Raw genomic sequence first — 26,676 nt, 5'->3', positions numbered from 1 at the left:
GGGTAAGGGTCACTCAATGTGTAACTGTGTAGAGTACCTGTTTACTCCACAGGGTAAGGGTCACTCACTGTATAACTGTGTAGACTACCTGTTTACTCCACAGGGTAAGGGTCACTCACTGTGTAACTGTGTAGAGTGCCTGTTTATTCAACAGTGTAAGGGTCACTCACTGTCTAACTGTGTAGAGTACCTGTTTACTCCACACGGTAAGGGTCACTCACTGTATAACTGTGTAGAGTACCTGTTTACTCCATAGGGAAAGGGTCACTCACTGTGTAACTGTGTAGAGTACCTGTTTACTCAGCAGGGTAAGGGTCACTCACTGTATAACTGTGTAGAGTACCTGTTTACTCCACACGGTAAGGGTCACTCACTGTATAACTGTGTAGAGTACCTGTTTACTCCATAGGGAAAGGGTCACTCACTGTGTAACTGTGTAGAGTACCTGTTTACTCCGCAGGGTAAGGGTCACTCACTGTATAACTGTGTAGAGTACCTGTTTACTCCATAGGGAAAGGGTCACTCACTGTGTAACTGTGTAGAGTACCTGTTTACTCAGCAGGGTAAGGGTCACTCACTGTGTAACTGTGTAGAGTACCTGTTTATTCAACAGGGTAAGGGTCACTCACTATATAACTGTGTAGAGTACCTGTTTACTCAGCAGGATAAGGGTCACTCGCTGTGTAACTGTGTAGAGTACCTGTTTACACATCAGGGTAAGGGTCACTCACTGTGTAACTGTGTAGAGTACCTGTTTACTCAGCAGGGTAAGGGTCACTCACTGTGTAACTGTGTAGAGTACCTGTTTACTCCGCAGGGTAAGGGTCACTCAATGTGTAACTGTGTAGAGTACCTGTTTACTCCACAGGGTAAGGGTCACTCACTGTATAACTGTGTAGACTACCTGTTTACTCCACAGGGTAAGGGTCACTCACTGTATAACTGTGTAGAGTACCTGTTTATTCAACAGGGTAAGGGTCACTCACTGTGTAACTGTGTAGAGTACCTGTTTATTCAACAGGGTAAGGGTCACTCACTGTGTAACTGTGTAGAGTACCTGTTTACTCCACAGGGTAAGGGTCACTCACCTTGCAACTGTGTGGAGTACCTGTTTACTGAGCAGGGTAAGTGTCACTCAATGTTTATCTGTGTAGAGTACCTGTTTATTCTGCAGTGTAAGGGTCACTCACTGTGTAACTGTGTAGAGTACCTGTTTATTCAACAGGGGAAGGGTCACTCACTGTATAACTGTGCAGAGTACCTGTTTACACAGCAGGGTAAGGGTCACTCACTGTGTAACTGTGTAGAGTACCTGTTTATTCAGCAGGATAAGGGTCACTCACTGTGTAACTGTGTCGAGTACCTGTTTATTCAGCAGGGTAAGTGTCACTCACTGTGTAACTGTGTAGAGTACCTGTTTACTCCACAGGGTAAGGGTCACTCACTGTATAACTGTGCAGAGTACCTGTTTACTCCGCAGGGTACGGGTCACTCACTGTGTAACTGTGTAGAGTTCTTGTTTACTCCACAGGGTAAGGGTCACTCACTGTATAACTGTGTAGAGTACCTGTTTACTCCACAGGGTAAGGGTAACTCACTGTGCAACTGTGTAGAGTACCTGTTTACTCCGCAGGGTAAGGGTCACTCACTGTATAACTGTGTGGACTACCTGTTTACTCCACAGGGTAAGGGTCACTCACTGTATAACTGTGTAGAGTACCTGTTTATTCAACAGGGTAAGGGTCACTCACTGTGTAACTGTGTAGAGTACCTGTTTATTCAACAGGGTAAGGGTCACTCACTGTGTAACTGTGTAGAGTACCTGTTTACTCCACAGGGTAAGGGTCACTCACTGTGTAACTGTGTAGAGTACCTGTTTACTGAGCAGGGTAAGGGTCACTCAATGTGTACCTGTGTAGAGTACCTGTTTTTTCAGCAGTGTAAGGGTCACTCACTGTGTAACTGTGTAGAGTACCTGTTTATTCAACAGGGTAAGGGTCACTCACTGTATAACTGTGTAGAGTACCTGTTTACACAGCAGGGTAAGGGTCACTCACTGTGTAACTGTGTAGAGTACCTGTTAACTCAGCAGGACAAGGGTCACTCACTGTGTAACTGTGTAGAGTACCTGTTTATTCAGCAGGGTAAGGGTCACTCACTGTGTAACTGTGTAGAGTACCTGTTTACTCCACAGGGTAAGGGTCACTCACTGTATAACTGTGCAGAGTACCTGTTTACTCCGCAGGGTACGGGTCACTCACTGTGTAACTGTGCAGAGTACTTGTTTACTCCACAGGGTAAGGGTCACTCACTGTATAACTGTGTAGAGTACCTGTTTACTCCACAGGGTAAAGGTCACTCACTGTATAACTGTGTAGACTACCTGTTTTCTCCACAGGGTAAGGGTCACTCACTGTGTAACTGTGTAGAGTACCTGTTTATTCAACAGGGTAAGGGTCACTCACTGTGTAACTGTGCAGAGTACCTGTTTACTCCACAGGGAAAGGGTCACTCACTGTGTAACTGTGTAGAGTACCTGTTTACTCCGCAGGGTAAGGGTCACTCACTGTATAACTGTGTAGAGTACCTGTTTACTCCGCAGCGTAAGGGTCACTCACTGTGTAACTGTTTAGAGTACCTGTTTACTCAGCAGGGTAAGGGTCACTCACTGTGTAACTGTGTAGAGTATCTGTTTATTCAACAGGGTAAGGGTCACTCACTGTATAACTGTGTAGAGTACCTGTTTACACAGCAGGGTAAGGGTCACTCACTGTGTAACTGTGTAGAGTACCTGTTTACTCAGCAGGGTAAGGGTCACTCACTGTGTAACTGTGTAGAGTACCTGTTTATTCAGCAGGGTAATGGTCACTCACTGTGTAACTCTGTAGAGTACCTGTTTACTCCACAGGGTAAGGGTCACTCACTGTATAACTGTGCAGAGTACCTGTTTACTCCACACGGTAAGGGTCACTCAATGTGTAACTGTGTAGAGTACCTGTTTACTCCACAGGGTAAGGGTCACTCACTGTGTAACTGTGTAGAGTACCTGTTTATTCAACAGGGTAAGGGTCACTCACTGTGTAACTGTGTAGAGTACCTGTTTACTCCACAGGGTAAGGGTCACTCACCTTGTAACTGTGTAGAGTACCTGTTTACTGAGCAGGGTAAGGGTCACTCAATGTTTACCTGTGTAGAGTACCTGTTTATTCTGCAGTGTAAGGGTCACTCACTGTGTAACTGTGTAGAGTACCTGTTTATTCAACAGGGTAAGGGTCACTCACTGTATAACTGTGTAGAGTACCTGTTTATTCAACAGGGTAAGGGTCACTCACTGTGTAACTGTGTAGAGTACCTGTTTACACAGCAGGGTAAGGGTCACTCACTGTGTAACTGTGTAGAGTACCTGTTTACTCAGCAGGGTAAGGGTCACTCACTGTGTAACTGTGTAGAGTACCTGTTTACTCCACAGGGTAAGGGTCACTCACTGTATAACTGTGCAGAGTACCTGTTTACTCCGCAGGGTAAGGGTCACTCAATGTGTAACTGTGTAGAGTACCTGTTTACTCCACAGGGTAAGGGTCACTCACTGTGTAACTGTGTAGAGTACCTGTTTACTCCGCAGGGTAAGGGTCACTCACTGTATAACTGTGTAGAGTACCTGTTTACTCCACACGGTAAGGGTCACTCACTGTATAACTGTGTAGAGTACCTGTTTACTCCATAGGGAAAGGGTCACTCACTGTGTAACTGTGTAGAGTACCTGTTTACTCCGCAGGGTAAGGGTCACTCACTGTATAACTGTGTAGAGTACCTGTTTACTCCATAGGGAAAGGGTCACTCACTGTGTAACTGTGTAGAGTACCTGTTTACTCAGCAGGGTAAGGGTCACTCACTGTGTAACTGTGTAGAGTACCTGTTTATTCAACAGGGTAAGGGTCACTCACTATATAACTGTGTAGAGTACCTGTTTACTCAGCAGGATAAGGGTCACTCGCTGTGTAACTGTGTAGAGTACCTGTTCACACATCAGGGTAAGGGTCACTCACTGTGTAACTGTGTAGAGTACCTGTTTACTCAGCAGGGTAAGGGTCACTCACTGTGTAACTGTGTAGAGTACCTGTTTACACAGCAGGGTAAGGGTCACTCACTGTGTAACTGTGTAGAGTACCTGTTTACTCAGCAGGGTAAGGGTCACTCACTGTGTAACTGTGTAGAGTACCTGTTTATTCAACAGGGTAAGGGTCACTCACTGTGTAACTGTGTAGAGTTCCTGTTTACTCAGCAGGGTAAGGGTCACTCACTGTGTAACTGTGTAGAGTACCTGTTTATTCAGCAGGGTAATGGTCACTCACTGTGTAACTGTGTAGAGTACCTGTTTACTCCACAGGGTAAGGGTCACTCACTGTATAACTGTGCAGAGTACCTGTTTACTCCACAGGGTAAGGGTCACTCACTGTGTAACTGTGTAGAGTACCTGTGTATTCAACAGGGTAAGGGTCACTCACTGTAGAACTGTGTAGAGTACCTGTTTACTCCACAGGGTAAGGGTCACTCACTGTATAACTGTGTAGAGTACCTGTTTACTCCGCAGGGTAAGGGTCACTCACTGTATAACTGTGTAGAGTACCTGTTTACTCCGCAGGGTTAGGGTCACTCACTGTGTAACTGTGTAGAGTACCTGTTTATTCAACAGGGTAAGGGTCACTCACTGTGTAACTGTGTAGAGTACCTGTTTACTCCACAGGGTAAGTGTCACTCACCTTGTAACTGTGTTGGGTACCTGTTTACTGAGCAGGGTAAGGGTCACTCAATGTTTACCTGTGTAGAGTACCTGTTTATTCTGCAGTGTAAGGGTCACTCACTGTGTAACTGTGTAGAGTACCTGTTTATTCAACAGGGTAAGGGTCACTCACTGTATAACTGTGTAGAGTACCTGTTTACACAGCAGGGTAAGGGTCACTCACTGTGTAACTGTGTAGAGTACCTGTTTACTCCACAGGGTAAGGGTCACTCACCTTGTAACTGTGTAGAGTACCTGTTTACTGAGCAGGGTAAGGGTCACTCAATGTTTACCTGTGTTGAGTACCTGTTTATTCTGCAGAGTAAGGGTCACTCAAAGTGTAACTGTGTAGAGTACCTGTTTAATCCGCAGGGTCAGGGTCACTCAATGTGTAACTGTGTAGAGTACCTGTTTACTCCACAGGGTAAGGGTCACTCACTGTATAACTGTGTAGACTACCTGTTTACTCCACAGGGTAAGGGTCACTCACTGTATAACTGTGTAGAGTACCTGTTTATTCAACAGGGTAAGGGTCACTCACTGTGTAACTGTGTATAGTACCTGTTTATTCAACAGGGTAAGTGTCACTCACTGTGTAACTGTGTAGAGTACCTGTTTACTCCACAGGGTAAGGGTCACTCACCTTGTAAATGTGTGGAGTACCTGTTTACTGAGCAGGGTAAGGTTCACTCAATGTTTACCTGTGTAGAGTACCTGTTTATTCTGCAGTGTAAGGGTCACTCACTGTGTAACAGTGTAGAGTACCTGTTTATTCAACAGGGTAAGGGTCACTCACTGTATAACTGTGTAGAGTACCTGTTTACACAGCAGGGTAAGGGTCACTCACTGTGTAACTGTGTAGAGTACCTGTTTACTCAGCAGGGTAAGGGTCACTCACTGTGTAACTGTGTAGAGTACCTGTTTATTCAGCAGGGTAATGGTCACTCACTGTGTAACTGTGTAGAGTACCTGTTTATTCAACAGGGTAAGGGTCACTCACTGTATAACTGTGTAGAGTACCTGTTTACTCCACACGGTAAGGGTCACTCACTGTATAACTGTGTAGAGTACCTGTTTACTCCATAGGGAAAGGGTCACTCACTGTGTAACTGTGTAGAGTACCTGTTTACTCCGCAGGGTAAGGGTCACTCACTGTATAACTGTGTAGAGTACCTGTTTACTCCACACGGTAAGGGTCACTCACTGTATAACTGTGTAGAGTACCTGTTTACTCCATAGGGAAAGGGTCACTCACTGTGTAACTGTGTAGAGTACCTGTTTACTCCGCAGGGTAAGGGTCACTCACTGTATAACTGTGTAGAGTACCTGTTTACTCCATAGGGAAAGGGTCACTCACTGTGTAACTGTGTAGAGTACCTGTTTACTCAGCAGGGTAAGGGTCACTCACTGTGTAACTGTGTAGAGTACCTGTTTATTCAACAGGGTAAGGGTCACTCACTATATAACTGTGTAGAGTACCTGTTTACTCAGCAGGATAAGGGTCACTCGCTGTGTAACTGTGTAGAGTACCTGTTTACACATCAGGGTAAGGGTCACTCACTGTGTAACTGTGAAGAGTACCTGTTTACTCAGCAGGGTAAGGGTCACTCACTGTGTAACTGTGTAGAGTACCTGTTTACTCCGCAGGGTAAGGGTCACTCAATGTGTAACTGTGTAGAGTACCTGTTTACTCCACAGGGTAAGGGTCACTCACTGTATAACTGTGTAGACTACCTGTTTACTCCACAGGGTAAGGGTCACTCACTGTGTAACTGTGTAGAGTACCTGTTTATTCAACAGGGTAAGGGTCACTCACTGTGTAACTGTGTAGAGTACCTGTTTACTCCACAGGGTAAGGGTCACTCACCTTGCAACTGTGTGGAGTACCTGTTTATTCTGCAGTGTAGGGGTCACTCACTGTGTAACTGTGTAGAGTACCTGTTTATTCAACAGGGGAAGGGTCACTCACTGTATAACTGTGTAGAGTACCTGTTTACTCAGCAGGATAAGGGTCACTCGCTGTGTAACTGTGTAGAGTACCTGTTCACACATCAGGGTAAGGGTCACTCACTGTGTAACTGTGTAGAGTACCTGTTTACTCAGCAGGGTAAGGGTCACTCACTGTGTAACTGTGTAGAGTACCTGTTTACACAGCAGGGTAAGGGTCACTCACTGTGTAACTGTGTAGAGTACCTGTTTACTCAGCAGGGTAAGGGTCACTCACTGTGTAACTGTGTAGAGTACCTGTTTATTCAACAGGGTAAGGGTCACTCACTGTGTAACTGTGTAGAGTTCCTGTTTACTCAGCAGGGTAAGGGTCACTCACTGTGTAACTGTGTAGAGTACCTGTTTATTCAGCAGGGTAATGGTCACTCACTGTGTAACTGTGTAGAGTACCTGTTTACTCCACAGGGTAAGGGTCACTCACTGTATAACTGTGCAGAGTACCTGTTTACTCCACAGGGTAAGGGTCACTCACTGTGTAACTGTGTAGAGTACCTGTGTATTCAACAGGGTAAGGGTCACTCACTGTAGAACTGTGTAGAGTACCTGTTTACTCCACAGGGTAAGGGTCACTCACTGTATAACTGTGTAGAGTACCTGTTTACTCCGCAGGGTAAGGGTCACTCACTGTATAACTGTGTAGAGTACCTGTTTACTCCGCAGGGTTAGGGTCACTCACTGTGTAACTGTGTAGAGTACCTGTTTATTCAACAGGGTAAGGGTCACTCACTGTGTAACTGTGTAGAGTACCTGTTTACTCCACAGGGTAAGTGTCACTCACCTTGTAACTGTGTTGGGTACCTGTTTACTGAGCAGGGTAAGGGTCACTCAATGTTTACCTGTGTAGAGTACCTGTTTATTCTGCAGTGTAAGGGTCACTCACTGTGTAACTGTGTAGAGTACCTGTTTATTCAACAGGGTAAGGGTCACTCACTGTATAACTGTGTAGAGTACCTGTTTACACAGCAGGGTAAGGGTCACTCACTGTGTAACTGTGTAGAGTACCTGTTTACTCCACAGGGTAAGGGTCACTCACCTTGTAACTGTGTAGAGTACCTGTTTACTGAGCAGGGTAAGGGTCACTCAATGTTTACCTGTGTTGAGTACCTGTTTATTCTGCAGAGTAAGGGTCACTCAAAGTGTAACTGTGTAGAGTACCTGTTTAATCCGCAGGGTCAGGGTCACTCAATGTGTAACTGTGTAGAGTACCTGTTTACTCCACAGGGTAAGGGTCACTCACTGTATAACTGTGTAGACTACCTGTTTACTCCACAGGGTAAGGGTCACTCACTGTATAACTGTGTAGAGTACCTGTTTATTCAACAGGGTAAGGGTCACTCACTGTGTAACTGTGTATAGTACCTGTTTATTCAACAGGGTAAGTGTCACTCACTGTGTAACTGTGTAGAGTACCTGTTTACTCCACAGGGTAAGGGTCACTCACCTTGTAAATGTGTGGAGTACCTGTTTACTGAGCAGGGTAAGGTTCACTCAATGTTTACCTGTGTAGAGTACCTGTTTATTCTGCAGTGTAAGGGTCACTCACTGTGTAACAGTGTAGAGTACCTGTTTATTCAACAGGGTAAGGGTCACTCACTGTATAACTGTGTAGAGTACCTGTTTACACAGCAGGGTAAGGGTCACTCACTGTGTAACTGTGTAGAGTACCTGTTTACTCAGCAGGGTAAGGGTCACTCACTGTGTAACTGTGTAGAGTACCTGTTTATTCAGCAGGGTAATGGTCACTCACTGTGTAACTGTGTAGAGTACCTGTTTATTCAACAGGGTAAGGGTCACTCACTGTATAACTGTGTAGAGTACCTGTTTACTCCACACGGTAAGGGTCACTCACTGTATAACTGTGTAGAGTACCTGTTTACTCCATAGGGAAAGGGTCACTCACTGTGTAACTGTGTAGAGTACCTGTTTACTCCGCAGGGTAAGGGTCACTCACTGTATAACTGTGTAGAGTACCTGTTTACTCCACACGGTAAGGGTCACTCACTGTATAACTGTGTAGAGTACCTGTTTACTCCATAGGGAAAGGGTCACTCACTGTGTAACTATGTAGAGTACCTGTTTACTCCGCAGGGTAAGGGTCACTCACTGTATAACTGTGTAGAGTACCTGTTTACTCCATAGGGAAAGGGTCACTCACTGTGTAACTGTGTAGAGTACCTGTTTACTCAGCAGGGTAAGGGTCACTCACTGTGTAACTGTGTAGAGTACCTGTTTATTCAACAGGGTAAGGGTCACTCACTATATAACTGTGTAGAGTACCTGTTTACTCAGCAGGATAAGGGTCACTCGCTGTGTAACTGTGTAGAGTACCTGTTTACACATCAGGGTAAGGGTCACTCACTGTGTAACTGTGAAGAGTACCTGTTTACTCAGCAGGGTAAGGGTCACTCACTGTGTAACTGTGTAGAGTACCTGTTTACTCCGCAGGGTAAGGGTCACTCAATGTGTAACTGTGTAGAGTACCTGTTTACTCCACAGGGTAAGGGTCACTCACTGTATAACTGTGTAGACTACCTGTTTACTCCACAGGGTAAGGGTCACTCACTGTGTAACTGTGTAGAGTACCTGTTTATTCAACAGGGTAAGGGTCACTCACTGTGTAACTGTGTAGAGTACCTGTTTACTCCACAGGGTAAGGGTCACTCACCTTGCAACTGTGTGGAGTACCTGTTTACTGAGCAGGGTAAGTGTCACTCAATGTTTATCTGTGTAGAGTACCTGTTTATTCTGCAGTGTAGGGGTCACTCACTGTGTAACTGTGTAGAGTACCTGTTTATTCAACAGGGGAAGGGTCACTCACTGTATAACTGTGCAGAGTACCTGTTTACACAGCAGGGTAAGGGTCACTCACTGTGTAACTGTGTAGAGTACCTGTTTATTCAGCAGGATAAGGGTCACTCACTGTGTAACTGTGTCGAGTACCTGTTTATTCAGCAGGGTAAGTGTCACTCACTGTGTAACTGTGTAGAGTACCTGTTTACTCCACAGGGTAAGGGTCACTCACTGTATAACTGTGCAGAGTACCTGTTTACTCCACAGGGTAAGGGTCACTCACTGTATAACTGTGTAGAGTACCTGTTTACTCCACAGGGTAAGGGTCACTCACTGTATAACTGTGTAGAGTACCTGTTTACTCCACAGGGTAAGGGTCACTCACTGTATAACTGTGTAGAGTACTTGTTTACTCCACAGGGTAAGGGTCACTCACTGTATAACTGTGTAGAGTACCTGTTTACTCCACAGGGTAAGGGTAACTCACTGTGCAACTGTGTAGAGTACCTGTTTACTCCGCAGGGTAAGGGTCACTCACTGTATAACTGTGTGGACTACCGGTTTACTCCACAGGGTAAGGGTCACTCACTGTATAACTGTGTAGAGTACCTGTTTATTCAACAGGGTAAGGGTCACTCACTGTGTAACTGTGTAGAGTACCTGTTTATTCAACAGGGTAAGGGTCACTCACTGTGTAACTGTGTAGAGTACCTGTTTACTCCACAGGGTAAGGGTCACTCACTGTGTAACTGTGTAGAGTACCTGTTTACTGAGCAGGGTAAGGGTCACTCAATGTGTACCTGTGTAGAGTACCTGTTTTTTCAGCAGTGTAAGGGTCACTCACTGTGTAACTGTGTAGAGTACCTGTTTATTCAACAGGGTAAGGGTCACTCACTGTATAACTGTGTAGAGTACCTGTTTACACAGCAGGGTAAGGGTCACTCACTGTGTAACTGTGTAGAGTACCTGTTAACTCAGCAGGACAAGGGTCACTCACTGTGTAACTGTGTAGAGTACCTGTTTATTCAGCAGGGTAAGGGTCACTCACTGTGTAACTGTGTAGAGTACCTGTTTACTCCACAGGGTAAGGGTCACTCACTGTATAACTGTGCAGAGTACCTGTTTACTCCGCAGGGTACGGGTCACTCACTGTGTAACTGTGCAGAGTACTTGTTTACTCCACAGGGTAAGGGTCACTCACTGTATAACTGTGTAGAGTACCTGTTTACTCCACAGGGTAAAGGTCACTCACTGTATAACTGTGTAGACTACCTGTTTTCTCCACAGGGTAAGGGTCACTCACTGTGTAACTGTGTAGAGTACCTGTTTATTCAACAGGGTAAGGGTCACTCACTGTGTAACTGTGCAGAGTACCTGTTTACTCCACAGGGAAAGGGTCACTCACTGTGTAACTGTGTAGAGTACCTGTTTACTCCGCAGGGTAAGGGTCACTCACTGTATAACTGTGTAGAGTACCTGTTTACTCCGCAGCGTAAGGGTCACTCACTGTGTAACTGTTTAGAGTACCTGTTTACTCAGCAGGGTAAGGGTCACTCACTGTGTAACTGTGTAGAGTACCTGTTTATTCAACAGGGTAAGGGTCACTCACTGTATAACTGTGTAGAGTACCTGTTTACACAGCAGGGTAAGGGTCACTCACTGTGTAACTGTGCAGAGTACCTGTTTACACAGCAGGGTAAGGGTCACTCACTGTGTAACTGTGTAGAGTACCTGTTTACTCAGCAGGGTAAGGGTCACTCACTGTGTAACTGTGTAGAGTACCTGTTTATTCAGCAGGGTAATGGTCACTCACTGTGTAACTCTGTAGAGTACCTGTTTACTCCACAGGGTAAGGGTCACTCACTGTATAACTGTGCAGAGTACCTGTTTACTCCACACGGTAAGGGTCACTCAATGTGTAACTGTGTAGAGTACCTGTTTACTCCACAGGGTAAGGGTCACTCACTGTGTAACTGTGTAGAGTACCTGTTTATTCAACAGGGTAAGGGTCACTCACTGTGTAACTGTGTAGAGTACCTGTTTACTCCACAGGGTAAGGGTCACTCACCTTGTAACTGTGTAGAGTACCTGTTTACTGAGCAGGGTAAGGGTCACTCAATGTTTACCTGTGTAGAGTACCTGTTTATTCTGCAGTGTAAGGGTCACTCACTGTGTAACTGTGTAGAGTACCTGTTTATTCAACAGGGTAAGGGTCACTCACTGTATAACTGTGTAGAGTACCTGTTTATTCAACAGGGTAAGGGTCACTCACTGTGTAACTGTGTAGAGTACCTGTTTACACCGCAGGGTAAGGTTCACTCACTGTGTAACTATGTAGAGTACCTGTTTACTCAGCAGGGTAAGGGTCACTCACTGTGTAACTGTGTAGAGTACCTGTTTACTCCACAGGGTAAGGGTCACTCACTGTATAACTGTGCAGCGTACCTGTTTACTCCGCAGGGTAAGGGTCACTCAATGTGTAACTGTGTAGAGTACCTGTTTACTCCACAGGGTAAGGGTCACTCACTGTGTAACTGTGTAGACTACCTGTTTACTCCACAGGGTAAGGGTCACTCACTGTGTAACTGTGTAGAGTACCTGTTTACTCAGCAGGGTAAGGGTCACTCACTGTATAACTGTGTAGAGTACCTGTTTACACAGCAGGGTAAGGGTCACTCACTGTGTAACTGTGTAGAGTACCTGTTTACACAGCAGGGTAAGGGTCACTCACTGTGTAACTGTGTAGAGTACCTGTTTACACATCAGGGTAAGGGTCACTCACTGTGTAACTGTGTAGAGTACCTGTTTACTCCGCAGGGTAAGGGTCACTCAATGTGTAACTGTGTAGAGTACCTGTTGACTCCACAGGGTAAGGGTCACTCACTGTATAACTGTGTAGAGTACCTGTTTATTCAACAGGGTAAGGGTCACTCACTGTGTAACTGTGTAGAGTACCTGTTTATTCAACAGGGTAAGGGTCACTCACTGTGTAACTGTGTAGAGTACCTGTTTACTCCACAGGGTAAGGGTCACTCACCTTGTAACTGTGTAGAGTACCTGTTTACTGAGCAGGGTAAGGGTCACTCAATGTTTACCTGTGTAGAGTACCTGTTTATTCTGCAGTGTAAGGGGCACTCACTGTGTAACTGTGTAGAGTACCTGTTTATTCAACAGGGTAAGGGTCACTCACTGTATAACTGTGTAGAGTACCTGTTTACACAGCAGGGTAAGGGTCACTCACTGTGTAACTGTGTAGAGTACCTGTTAACTCAGCAGGGTAAGGGTCACTCACTGTGTAACTGTGTAGAGTACCTGTTTATTCAACAGGGTAAGGGTCACTCACTGTATAACTGTGTAGAGTACCTGTTTACTCCACACGGTCAGGGTCACTCACTGTATAACTGTGTAGAGTACCTGTTTACTCCACAGGGAAAGGGTCACTCGCTGTGTAACTGTGTAGAGTACCTGTTTACTCCGCAGGGTAAGGGTCACTCACTGTATAACTGTGTAGAGTACCTGTTTACTCCGCAGCGTAAGGGTCACTCACTGTGTAACTGTGTAGAGTACCTGTTAACTCAGCAGGGTAAGGGTCACTCACTGTATAACTGTGTAGAGTACCTGTTTACTCCACACGGTCAGGGTCACTCACTGTATAACTGTGTAGAGTACCTGTTTACTCCACAGGGAAAGGGTCACTCGCTGTGTAACTGTGTAGAGTACCTGTTTACTCCGCAGGGTAAGGGTCACTCACTGTATAACTGTGTAGAGTACCTGTTTACTCCGCAGCGTAAGGGTCACTCACTGTGTAACTGTGTAGAGTACCTGTTTACTCAGCAGGGTAAGGGTCACTCACTGTGTAACTGTGTAGAGTACCTGTTTATTCAACAGGGTAAGGGTCACTCACTGTGTAACTGTGTAGAGTACCTGTTTACTCAGCAGGGTAAGGGTCACTCACTGTGTAACTGTGTAGAGTACCTGTTTATTCAACTGGGTAAGGGTCACTCACTGTGTAACTGTGTAGAGTACCTGTTTACTCAGCAGGGTAAGGGTCACTCACTGTGTAACTGTGTAGAGTACCTGTTTATTCAGCAGGGTAATGGTCACTCACTGTGTAACTGTGTAGAGTACCTGTTTACTCCACAGGGTAAGGGTCACTCACTGTATAACTGTGCAGAGTACCTGTTTACTCCACAGGGTAAGGGTCACTCACTGTTTACCTGTGTAGAGTACCTGTTTATTCTGCAGTGTAAGGGTCACTCACTGTGTAACTGTGTAGAGTACCTGTTTATTCAACAGGGTAAGGGTCACTCACTGTATAACTGTGTAGAGTACCTGTTTACACAGCAGGGTAAGGGTCACTCACTGTGTAACTGTGTAGAGTACCTGTTTACTCAGCAGGGTAAGGGTCACTCACTGTGTAACTGTGTAGAGTACCTGTTTACTCCACAGGGTAAGGGTCACTCACTGTATAACTGTGCAGAGTACCTGTTTACTCCGCAGGGTAAGGGTCACTCAATGTGTAACTGTGTAGAGTACCTGTTTACTCCACATGGTAAGGGTCACTCACTGTATAACTGTGCAGACTACCTGTTTACTCCACAGGGTAAGGGTCACTCACTGTGTAACTGTGTAGAGTACCTGTTTATTCAACAGGGTAAGGGTCACTCACTATATAACTGTGTAGAGTACCTGTTTACACAGCAGGGTAAGGGTCACTCACTGTGTAACTGTGTAGAGTACCTGTTTACTCAGCAGGGTATGGGTCACTCACTGTGTAACTGTGTAGAGTACCTGTTTACTCCGCAGGGTAAGGGTCACTCAATGTGTAACTGTGTAGAGTACCTGTTTACTCCACAGGGTAAGGGTCACTCACTGTGTAACTGTGTAGAGTACCTGTTTACACATCAGGGTAAGGGTCACTCACTGTGTAACTGTGTAGAGTACCTGTTTACTCAGCAGGGTATGGGTCACTCACTGTGTAACTGTGTAGAGTACCTGTTTACTCCGCAGGGTAAGGGTCACTCAATGTGTAACTGTGTAGAGTACCTGTTTACTCCGCAGGGTAAGGGTCACTCACTGTATAACTGTGTAGAGTACCTGTTTATTCAACAGGGTAAGGGTCACTCACTGTGTAACTGTGTAGAGTACCTGTTTACTCCACAGGGTAAGGGTCACTCACCTTGTAACTGTGTAGAGTACCTGTTTACTGAGCAGGGTAAGGGTCACTCAATGTTTACCTGTGTAGAGTACCTGTTTATTCTGCAGTGTAAGGGGCACTCACTGTGTAACTGTGTAGAGTACCTGTTTATTCAACAGGGTAAGGGTCACTCACTGTATAACTGTGTAGAGTACCTGTTTACACAGCAGGATAAGGGTAACTCACTGTGTAACTGTGTGGAGTACCTGTTTATTCAACAGGGTAAGGGTCACTCACTATATAACTGTGCAGAGTACCTGTTTACACAGCAGGGTAAGGGTCACTCACGGTGTAACTGTGTAGAGTACCTGTTTATTCAACAGGGTATGGGTCACTCACTGTGTAACTGTGTAGAGTACCTGTTTACTCAGCAGGGTAAGGGTCACTCACTGTGTAACTGTGTAGAGTACCTGTTTATTCAGCAGGGTAATGGTCACTCACTGTGTAACTGTGTAGAGTACCTGTTTACTCCACAGGGTAAGGGTCACTCACTGTATAACTGTGCAGAGTACCTGTTTACTCCACAGGGTAAGGGTCACTCACTGTGTAACTGTGTAGAGTACCTGTGTATTCAACAGGGTAAGGGTCACTCACTGTAGAACTGTGTAGAGTACCTGTTTACTCCACAGGGTAAGGGTCACTCACTGTATAACTGTGTAGAGTACCTGTTTACTCCGCAGGGTAAGGGTCACTCACTGTATAACTGTGTAGAGTACCTGTTTACTCCGCAGGGTTAGGGTCACTCACTGTGTAACTGTGTAGAGTACCTGTTTATTCAACAGGGTAAGGGTCACTCACTGTGTAACTGTGTAGAGTACCTGTTTACTCCACAGGGTCAGGGTCACTCACCTTGTAACTGTGTAGGGTACCTGTTTACTGAGCAGGGTAAGGGTCACTCAATGTTTACCTGTGTCGAGTACCTGTTTATTCTGCAGTGTAAGGGTCACTCACTGTGTAACTGTGTAGAGTCCCTGTTTATTCAACAGGGTAAGGGTCACTCACTGTATAACTGTGTAGAGTACCTGTTTACTCCACAGGGTAAGGGTCACTCACCTTGTAACTGTGTAGGGTACCTGTTTACTGAGCAGGGTAAGGGTCACTCAATGTTTACCTGTGTCGAGTACCTGTTTATTCTGCAGTGTAAGGGTCACTCACTGTGTAACTGTGTAGAGTACCTGTTTATTCAACAGGGTAAGGGTCACTCACTGTATAACTGTGTAGAGTACCTGTTTACACAGCAGGGTAAGGGTCACTCACTGTGTAACTGTGTAGAGTACCTGTTTACTCAGCAGGGTATGGGTCACTCACTGTGTAACTGTGTAGAGTACCTGTTTACTCCACAGGGTAAGGGTCACTCACTGTATAACTGTGCAGAGTACCTGTTTACTCCGCAGGGTAAGGGTCACTCAATGTGTAACTGTGTAGAGTACCTGTTTACTCCACAGGGTAAGGGTCACTCACTGTATAACTGTGCAGACTACCTGTTTACTCCACAGGGTAAGGGTCACTCACTGTGTAACTGTGTAGAGTACCTGTTTATTCAACAGGGTAAGGGTCACTCACTATATAACTGTGTAGAGTACCTGTTTACACATCAGGGTAAGGGTCACTCACTGTGTAACTGTGTAGAGTACCTGTTTACTCAGCAGGGTATGGGTCACTCACTGTGTAACTGTGTAGAGTACCTGTTTACTCCGCAGGGTAAGGTTCACTCAACGTGTAACTGTGTAGAGTACCTGTTGACTCCACAGGGTAAGGGTCACTCACTGTATAACTGTGTAGAGTACCTGTTTATTCAACATGGTAAGGGTCACTCACTGTGTAACTGTGCAGAGTACCTGTTTACTCCACAGGGTAAGGGTCACTCACCTTGTAACTGTGTAGAGTACCTGTTTAATGAGCAGGGTAAGGGTCACTCACTGTGCAACTGTGTAGAGTACCTGTTTATTCAACTGGGTAAGGGTCACTCACTGTGTAACTGTGTAGAGTACCTGTTTACTCAGCAGGGTAAGGGTCACTCACTGTGTAACTGTGTAGAGTACCTGTTTATTCAGCAGGGTAATGGTCACTCACTGTGTAACTGTGTAGAGTACCTGTTTACTCCACAGGGTAAGGGTCACTCACTGTATAACTGTGCAGAGTACCTGTTTACTCCACAGGGTAAGGGTCACTCACTGTGTAACTGTGTAGAGCACCTGTGTATTCAACAGGGAAAGGGTCACTCACTGTAGAACTGTGTAGAGTACCTGTTTACTCCACAGGGTAAGGGTCACTCACTGTATAACTGTGTAGAGTAACTGTTTACTCCGCAGGGTAAGGGTCACTCACTGTATAACTGTGTAGAGTACCTGTTTACTCCGCAGGGTTAGGGTCACTCACTGTGTAACTGTGTAGAGTACCTGTTTATTCAACAGGGTAAGGGTCACTCACTGTATAACTGTGTAGAGTACCTGTTTACACAGCAGGGTAAGGGTCACTCACTGTGTAACTGTGTAGAGTACCTGTTTACTCAGCAGGGTAAGGGTCACTCACTGTGTAACTGTGTAGAGTACCTGTTTACTCCACAGGGTAAGGGTCACTCACTGTATAACTGTGCAGAGTACCTGTTTACTCCGCAGGGTAAGGGTCACTCAATGTGTAACTGTGTAGAGTACCTGTTTACTCCACATGGTAAGGGTCACTCACTGTATAACTGTGCAGACTACCTGCTAACTCCACAGGGTAAGGGTCACTCACTGTGTAACTGTGTAGAGTACCTGTTTATTCAACAGGGTAAGGGTCACTCACTATATAACTGTGTAGAGTACCTGTTTACACAGCAGGGTAAGGGTCACTCACTGTGTAACTGTGTAGAGTACCTGTTTACTCAGCAGGGTATGGGTCACTCACTGTGTAACTGTGTAGAGTACCTGTTTACTCCGCAGGGTAAGGGTCACTCAATGTGTAACTGTGTAGAGTACCTGTTTACTCCACAGGGTAAGGGTCACTCACTGTGTAACTGTGTAGAGTACCTGTTTACACATCAGGGTAAGGGTCACTCACTGTGTAACTGTGTAGAGTACCTGTTTACTCAGCAGGGTATGGGTCACTCACTGTGTAACTGTGTAGAGTACCTGTTTACTCCGCAGGGTAAGGGTCACTCAATGTGTAACTGTGTAGAGTACCTGTTTACTCCGCAGGGTAAGGGTCACTCACTGTATAACCGTGTAGAGTACCTGTTTATTCAACAGGGTAAGGGTCACTCACTGTGTAACTGTGTAGAGTACCTGTTTACTCCACAGGGTAAGGGTCACTCACCTTGTAACTGTGTAGAGTACCTGTTTACTGAGCAGGGTAAGGGTCACTCAATGTTTACCTGTGTAGAGTACCTGTTTATTCTGCAGTGTAAGGGGCACTCACTGTGTAACAGTGTAGATTACCTGTTTATTCAACAGGGTAAGGGTCACTCACTGTATAACTGTGTAGAGTACCTGTTTACACAGCAGGGTAAGGGTAACTCACTGTGTAACTGTGTGGAGTACCTGTTTATTCAACAGGGTAAGGGTCACTCACTATATAACTGTGCAGAGTACCTGTTTACACAGCAGGGTAAGGGTCACTCACTGTGTAACTGTGTAGAGTACCTGTTTATTCAACAGGGTATGGGTCACTCACTGTGTAACTGTGTAGAGTACCTGTTTACTCAGCAGGGTAAGGGTCACTCACTGTGTAACTGTGTAGAGTACCTGTTTATTCAGCAGGGTAATGGTCACTCACTGTGTAACTGTGTAGAGTACCTGTTTACTCCACAGGGTAAGGGTCACTCACTGTATAACTGTGCAGAGTACCTGTTTACTCCACAGGGTAAGGGTCACTCACTGTGTAACTGTGTAGAGTACCTGTGTATTCAACAGGGTAAGGGTCACTCACTGTAGAACTGTGTAGAGTACCTGTTTACTCCACAGGGTAAGGGTCACTCACTGTATAACTGTGTAGAGTACCTGTTTACTCCGCAGGGTAAGGGTCACTCACTGTATAACTGTGTAGAGTACCTGTTTACTCCGCAGGGTTAGGGTCACTCACTGTGTAACTGTGTAGAGTACCTGTTTATTCAACAGGGTAAGGGTCACTCACTGTGTAACTGTGTAGAGTACCTGTTTACTCCACAGGGTAAGGGTCACTCACCTTGTAACTGTGTAGGGTACCTGTTTACTGAGCAGGGTAAGGGTCACTCAATGTTTACCTGTGTCGAGTACCTGTTTATTCTGCAGTGTAAGGGTCACTCACTGTGTAACTGTGTAGAGTCCCTGTTTATTCAACAGGGTAAGGGTCACTCACTGTATAACTGTGTAGAGTACCTGTTTACTCCACAGGGTAAGGGTCACTCACCTTGTAACTGTGTAGGGTACCTGTTTACTGAGCAGGGTAAGGGTCACTCAATGTTTACCTGTGTCGAGTACCTGTTTATTCTGCAGTGTAAGGGTCACTCACTGTGTAACTGTGTAGAGTACCTGTTTATTCAACAGGGTAAGGGTCACTCACTGTATAACTGTGTAGAGTACCTGTTTACACAGCAGGGTAAGGGTCACTCACTGTGTAACTGTGTAGAGTACCTGTTTACTCAGCAGGGTATGGGTCACTCACTGTGTAACTGTGTAGAGTACCTGTTTACTCCACAGGGTAAGGGTCACTCACTGTATAACTGTGCAGAATACCTGTTTACTCCGCAGGGTAAGGGTCACTCAATGTGTAACTGTGTAGAGTACCTGTTTACTCCACAGGGTAAGGGTCACTCACTGTATAACTGTGCAGACTACCTGTTTACTCCACAGGGTAAGGGTCACTCACTGTGTAACTGTGTAGAGTACCTGTTTATTCAACAGGGTAAGGGTCACTCACTATATAACTGTGTAGAGTACCTGTTTACACATCAGGGTAAGGGTCACTCACTGTGTAACTGTGTAGAGTACCTGTTTACACAGCAGGGTATGGGTCACTCACTGTGTAACTGTGTAGAGTACCTGTTTACTCCGCAGGGTAAGGTTCACTCAACGTGTAACTGTGTAGAGTACCTGTTGACTCCACAGGGTAAGGGTCACTCACTGTATAACTGTGTAGAGTACCTGTTTATTCAACAGGGTAAGGGTCACTCACTGTGTAACTGTGCAGAGTACCTGTTTACTCCACAGGGTAAGGGTCACTCACCTTGTAACTGTGTAGAGTACCTGTTTAATGAGCAGGGTAAGGGTCACTCAATGTTTACCTGTGTAGAGTACCTGTTTATTCTGCAGTGTAAGGGGCACTCACTGTGTAACTGTGTAGAGTACCTGTTTATTCAACAGGGTAAGGGTCACTCACTGTATAACTGTGCAGAGTACCTGTTTACACAGCAGGGTAAAGGTCACTCACTGTGTAACTGTGTAGAGTACCTGTTAACTCAGCAGGGTAAGGGTCACTCACTGAGTAACTGTGTAGAGTACCTGTTTATTCAACAGGGTAAGGGTCACTCACTGTGTAACTGTGTAGAGTACCTGTTTACACAGCAGGGTAAGGGTCACTCACTGTGTAACTGTGTAGAGTACCTGTTAACTCAGCAGGGTAAGGGTCACTCACTGTATAACTGTGTAGAGTACCTGTTTACTCCACACGGTCAGGGTCACTCACTGTATAACTGTGTAGAGTACCTGTTTACTCCACAGGGAAAGGGTCACTCGCTGTGTAACTGTGTAGAGTACCTGTTTACTCCGCAGGGTAAGGGTCACTCACTGTGTAACTGTGTAGAGTACCTGTTTACTCTGCAGCATAAGGGTCACTCACTGTGTAACTGTGTAGAGTACCTGTTTACTCAGCAGGGTAAGGGTCACTCACTGTGTAACTGTGTAGAGTACCTGTTTATTCAACAGGGTAAGGGTCACTCACTGTGTAACTGTGTAGAGTACCTGTTTACTCAGCAGGGTAAGGGTCACTCACTGTGTAACTGTGTAGAGTACCTGTTTATTCAGCAGGGTAATGGTCACTCACTGTGTAACTGTGTAGAGTACCTGTTTACTCCACAGGGTAAGGGTCACTCACTGTATAACTGTGCAGAGTACCTGTTTACTCCGCAGGGTAAGGGTCACTCACTGTATAACTGTGTAGCCTACCTGTTTACTCCACAGGGTAAGGGTCACTCACTGTGTAACTGTGTAGAGTACCTGTGTATTCAACAGGGTAAGGGTCACTCACTGTAGAACTGTGTAGAGTACCTGTTTACTCCACAGGGTAAGGGTCACTCACTGTATAACTGTGTAGAGTACCTGTTTACTCCGCAGGGTAAGGGTCACTCACTGTATAACTGTGTAGAGTACCTGTTTACTCCGCAGGGTTAGGGTCACTCACTGTGTAACTGTGTAGACTACCTGTTTACTCAGCAGGGTAAGGGTCACTCACTGTGTCCCTGTGTAGACTACCTGTTTACGCCGCAGGGTAAGGGTAACTCACTGTGTAACTGTGTAGAGTACCTGTTTACTCAGCAGGGTTAGGGTCACTCACTGTGTAACTGTGTAGAGTACCTGTTTACTCAGCAGGGTAAGGGTCACTCACTGTGTAACTGTTTAGACTACCTGTTTAGTCCACAGGGTAAGGGTCACTCACTGGCTAACTGTGTAGAGTACCTGTTTACTCAGCAGGGTAAGGGTCACTCACTGTGTAACTGTGTAGAGTACCTGTTTATTCAGCAGGGTAATGGTCACTCATTGTGTAACTGTGTAGAGTACCTGTTTACTCCACAGGGTAAGGGTCACTCACTGTATAACTGTGCAGAGTACCTGTTTACTCCACAGGGTAAGGGTCACTCACTGTGTAACTGTGTAGAGTACCTGTGTATTCAACAGGGTAAGGGTCACTCACTGTAGAACTGTGTAGAGTACCTGTTTACTCCACAGGGTAAGGGTCACTCACTGTATAACTGTGTAGAGTACCTGTTTACTCCGCAGGGTAAGGGTCACTCACTGTATAACTGTGTAGAGTACCTGTTTACTCCGCAGGGTTAGGGTCACTCACTGTGTAACTGTGTAGAGTACCTGTTTATTCAACAGGGTAAGGGTCACTCACTGTGTAACTGTGTAGAGTACCTGTTTACTCCACAGGGTAAGGGTCACTCACCTTGTAACTGTGTAGGGTACCTGTTTACTGAGCAGGGTAAGGGTCACTCAATGTTTACCTGTGTCGAGTACCTGTTTATTCTGCAGTGTAAGGGTCACTCACTGTGTAACTGTGTAGAGTCCCTGTTTATTCAACAGGGTAAGGGTCACTCACTGTATAACTGTGTAGAGTACCTGTTTACTCCACAGGGTAAGGGTCACTCACCTTGTAACTGTGTAGGGTACCTGTTTACTGAGCAGGGTAAGGGTCACTCAATGTTTACCTGTGTCGAGTACCTGTTTATTCTGCAGTGTAAGGGTCACTCACTGTGTAACTGTGTAGAGTACCTGTTTATTCAACAGGGTAAGGGTCACTCACTGTATAACTGTGTAGAGTACCTGTTTACACAGCAGGGTAAGGGTCACTCACTGTGTAACTGTGTAGAGTACCTGTTTACTCAGCAGGGTATGGGTCACTCACTGTGTAACTGTGTAGAGTACCTGTTTACTCCACAGGGTAAGGGTCACTCACTGTATAACTGTGCAGAATACCTGTTTACTCCGCAGGGTAAGGGTCACTCAATGTGTAACTGTGTAGAGTACCTGTTTACTCCACAGGGTAAGGGTCACTCACTGTATAACTGTGCAGACTACCTGTTTACTCCACAGGGTAAGGGTCACTCACTGTGTAACTGTGTAGAGTACCTGTTTATTCAACAGGGTAAGGGTCACTCACTATATAACTGTGTAGAGTACCTGTTTACACATCAGGGTAAGGGTCACTCACTGTGTAACTGTGTAGAGTACCTGTTTACTCAGCAGGGTATGGGTCACTCACTGTGTAACTGTGTAGAGTACCTGTTTACTCCGCAGGGTAAGGTTCACTCAACGTGTAACTGTGTAGAGTACCTGTTGACTCCACAGGGTAAGGGTCACTCACTGTATAACTGTGTAGAGTACCTGTTTATTCAACAGGGTAAGGGTCACTCACTGTGTAACTGTGCAGAGTACCTGTTTACTCCACAGGGTAAGGGTCACTCACCTTGTAACTGTGTAGAGTACCTGTTTAATGAGCAGGGTAAGGGTCACTCAATGTTTACCTGTGTAGAGTACCTGTTTATTCTGCAGTGTAAGGGGCACTCACTGTGTAACTGTGTAGAGTACCTGTTTATTCAACAGGGTAAGGGTCACTCACTGTATAACTGTGCAGAGTACCTGTTTACACAGCAGGGTAAAGGTCACTCACTGTGTAACTGTGTAGAGTACCTGTTAACTCAGCAGGGTAAGGGTCACTCACTGAGTAACTGTGTAGAGTACCTGTTTATTCAACAGGGTAAGGGTCACTCACTGTGTAACTGTGTAGAGTACCTGTTTACACAGCAGGGTAAGGGTCACTCACTGTGTAACTGTGTAGAGTACCTGTTAACTCAGCAGGGTAAGGGTCACTCACTGTATAACTGTGTAGAGTACCTGTTTACTCCACACGGTCAGGGTCACTCACTGTATAACTGTGTAGAGTACCTGTTTACTCCACAGGGAAAGGGTCACTCGCTGTGTAACTGTGTAGAGTACCTGTTTACTCCGCAGGGTAAGGGTCACTCACTGTGTAACTGTGTAGAGTACCTGTTTACTCTGCAGCATAAGGGTCACTCACTGTGTAACTGTGTAGAGTACCTGTTTACTCAGCAGGTTAAGGGTCACTCACTGTGTAACTGTGTAGAGTACCTGTTTATTCAACAGGGTAAGGGTCACTCACTGTGTAACTGTGTAGAGTACCTGTTTACTCAGCAGGGTAAGGGTCACTCACTGTGTAACTGTGTAGAGTACCTGTTTATTCAGCAGGGTAATGGTCACTCACTGTGTAACTGTGTAGAGTACCTGTTTACTCCACAGGGTAAGGGTCACTCACTGTATAACTGTGCAGAGTACCTGTTTACTCCGCAGGGTAAGGGTCACTCACTGTATAACTGTGTAGCCTACCTGTTTACTCCACAGGGTAAGGGTCACTCACTGTGTAACTGTGTAGAGTACCTGTGTATTCAACAGGGTAAGGGTCACTCACTGTAGAACTGTGTAGAGTACCTGTTTACTCCACAGGGTAAGGGTCACTCACTGTATAACTGTGTAGAGTACCTGTTTACTCCGCAGGGTAAGGGTCACTCACTGTATAACTGTGTAGAGTACCTGTTTACTCCGCAGGGTTAGGGTCACTCACTGTGTAACTGTGTAGACTACCTGTTTACTCAGCAGGGTAAGGGTCACTCACTGTGTCCCTGTGTAGACTACCTGTTTACGCCGCAGGGTAAGGGTAACTCACTGTGTAACTGTGTAGAGTACCTGTTTACTCAGCAGGGTTAGGGTCACTCACTGTGTAACTGTGTAGAGTACCTGTTTACTCAGCAGGGTAAGGGTCACTCACTGTGTAACTGTTTAGACTACCTGTTTAGTCCACAGGGTAAGGGTCACTCACTGGCTAACTGTGTAGAGTACCTGTTTATTCAACAGGGTAAATGTCACTCACTGTGTAACTGTGTAGAGTACCTGTTTATTCAACAGGGTAAGGGTCACTCACTGTGTAACTGTGTAGAGTACCTGTTTACTCCACAGGGTAAGGGTCACTCACTGTGTAACTGTGTAGAGTGCCTGTTGATTCAACAGGGTAAGGGTCAATCACTGTGTAACTGTGTAGAGTACCTGTTTACTCCCCAGGGTAAGGGTCGCTCACTGTGTAACTGTGTTGAGTACCTGTTTACTGAGCAGGGTAAGGGTCACTCAATGTGTAACTGTGTAGAGTACCTGTTTATTCAGCAGGGTAAGGGTCACTCACTGTGTAACTGTGTAGAATACCTGTTTACACAGCAGGGTAAGTGTCACTCACTGTGTAACTGTGTAGAGTACCTGTTTACACAGCAGGATAAGGGTCACTCACTGTGTAACTGTGTAGAGTACCTGTTTACTCCACAGGGTAAGGGTCTCTCACTGTGTAACTGTGCAGAGTACCGTTCTTACTCCACAGGGTAAGGGTCACTCACTGTATAACTGTGTCGAGTACCTGTTTACTCCACAGGGTAATGTCACTCACTGTATAACTGTGTAGAGTACCTGTTTACTCAGCAGGGTAAGGGTCACTCACTGTGTAACTGTGTAGAGTACCTGTTTATTCAGCAGGGTAAGGGTCACTCACTGTGTAACTGTGTAGAGTACCTGTTTACTCAGCAGGGTAAGGGTCACTCACTGTGTAACTGTGTAGAGTACCTGTTTACTCCACAGGGTAAGGGTCACTCACTGTATAACTGTGCAGAGTACCTGTTTACTCCGCAGGGTAAGGGTCACTCACTGTGTAACTGTGTCGAGTACCTGTTTACTCCACAGGGTAATGTCACTCACTGTATAACTGTGTAGAGTACCTGTTTACTCAGCAGGGTAAGGGTCACTCACTGTGTAACTGTGTAGAGTACCTGTTTACTCAGCAGGGTAAGGGTCACTCACTGTGTAACTGTGTAGAGTACCTGTTTATTCAACAGGGTAAGGGTCACTCACTTTGTAACTGTAGAGTACCTGTTTACTCCACAGGGTAAGGGTCACTCACTGTGTAACTGTGTAGAGTACCAGTTTATTCAGCAGGGTAAGGGTCACTCACTGTGTAACTGTGTAGAGTACCTGTTTATTCAGCAGGGTAAGGGTCACTCACTGTGTAACTGTGTAGAGTACCTGTTTACTCCACAGGGGAAGGGTCACTCACTGTGTAACTGTGTAGAGTACCTGTTTACTCAGCAGGGTAAGGGTCACTCACTGTGTAACTGTGTAGAGTACCTGTTTACTCAACAGGGTAAGGGTCACTCACTGTACAACTGTGTAGAGTACCAGTTTGCTCCGCAGGGTAAGGGTCACTCACTGTGTAATTGTGTAGAGTACCTGTTTACTCCGCAGGGTGAGGGTCACTCACTGTGTAACTGTGTAGAGTACGTGTTTACTCCACAGGGTAAGGGTCACTCACTGTATAACTGTGCAGAGTACCTGTTTACTCCGCAGGGTAAGTGTCACTCACTGTATAACTGTTTAGAGTACCTGTTTACTCCACAGGGTAAGGGTCACTCACTGTATAACTGTGTAGAGTACCTGTTTACTCCACAGGGTAAGGGTTACTCACTGTGTAACTGTGTAGAGTACCTGTTTACTCCGCAGGGTAAGGGTCACTCACTGTATAACTGTGTAGAGTACCTGTTTATTCAGCAGGGTAAGTGTCACTCACTTTGTCACTGTGTAAAGTACCTGTTTACTCCGCAGGGTAAGGGTTACTCATTGCCTCCTTTTGTCTTACTTTCAGGGAGCTATGTGGATGAATTCTCATCAACAATATACCAGTGAGTAACATTGTCTGTCAGCCCACATTATGCACCACATCTGGTTTTCCGATATTTCAATGTCTGTGTATAAAGTAGCACAGGGATAATTTCCAGACTACTGCCTGATATATAATTTACCAACATCCTCGTTATTCTCTGGTCCCAGCTTTCAGCCCAAATTATAAATTCAGATGCCCAAACCCTGGAATTTCTGCATAAACCTCTCCACGTTTCTCCCTCGCTCTCCCCTTCAAGACAATCCTTAAAAGCTACCAAAAGCCTTGGGCTTAATGCGTTAAAAAGGTGCTATATAAAAAGTGGTTGTTGTTGTATTTAGTGCCATGTGAACAGCTCCAGTAAGAAGCAGCTGGGTATCATCAGCCAGACATATAAGGGGAGACTGTGGTGTAGTGGGCATGTCACTAAACTAACCATCTAGAAACCTAGGCTAATGCC

General features: G+C 45.6%; 1 protein-coding gene across 1 annotated transcript in view; it reads left to right on the top strand.

Annotated features, from left to right (window-relative positions):
* Positions 1-26,242, top strand: part of LOC137353546 (sarcoplasmic reticulum histidine-rich calcium-binding protein) — a 117,798-nt gene extending 91,556 nt beyond the window's left edge. The window contains exon 8 of the mRNA XM_068019913.1: positions 26,202-26,242. Coding sequence (XP_067876014.1) covers positions 26,202-26,242 — 41 coding nt within the window. The remainder of the gene's footprint in view (positions 1-26,201) is intronic.
* The last annotated feature ends 434 nt before the right edge of the window (positions 26,243-26,676 follow it).

This window comes from Heterodontus francisci, chromosome 41, assembly GCF_036365525.1.
Source record: "Heterodontus francisci isolate sHetFra1 chromosome 41, sHetFra1.hap1, whole genome shotgun sequence".
Classification (NCBI taxonomy): Eukaryota; Metazoa; Chordata; class Chondrichthyes; order Heterodontiformes; family Heterodontidae; genus Heterodontus; species Heterodontus francisci.
Note: the sequence above shows the minus strand (reverse complement) of the source record. Positions and strands in the feature narration are given on the sequence as shown.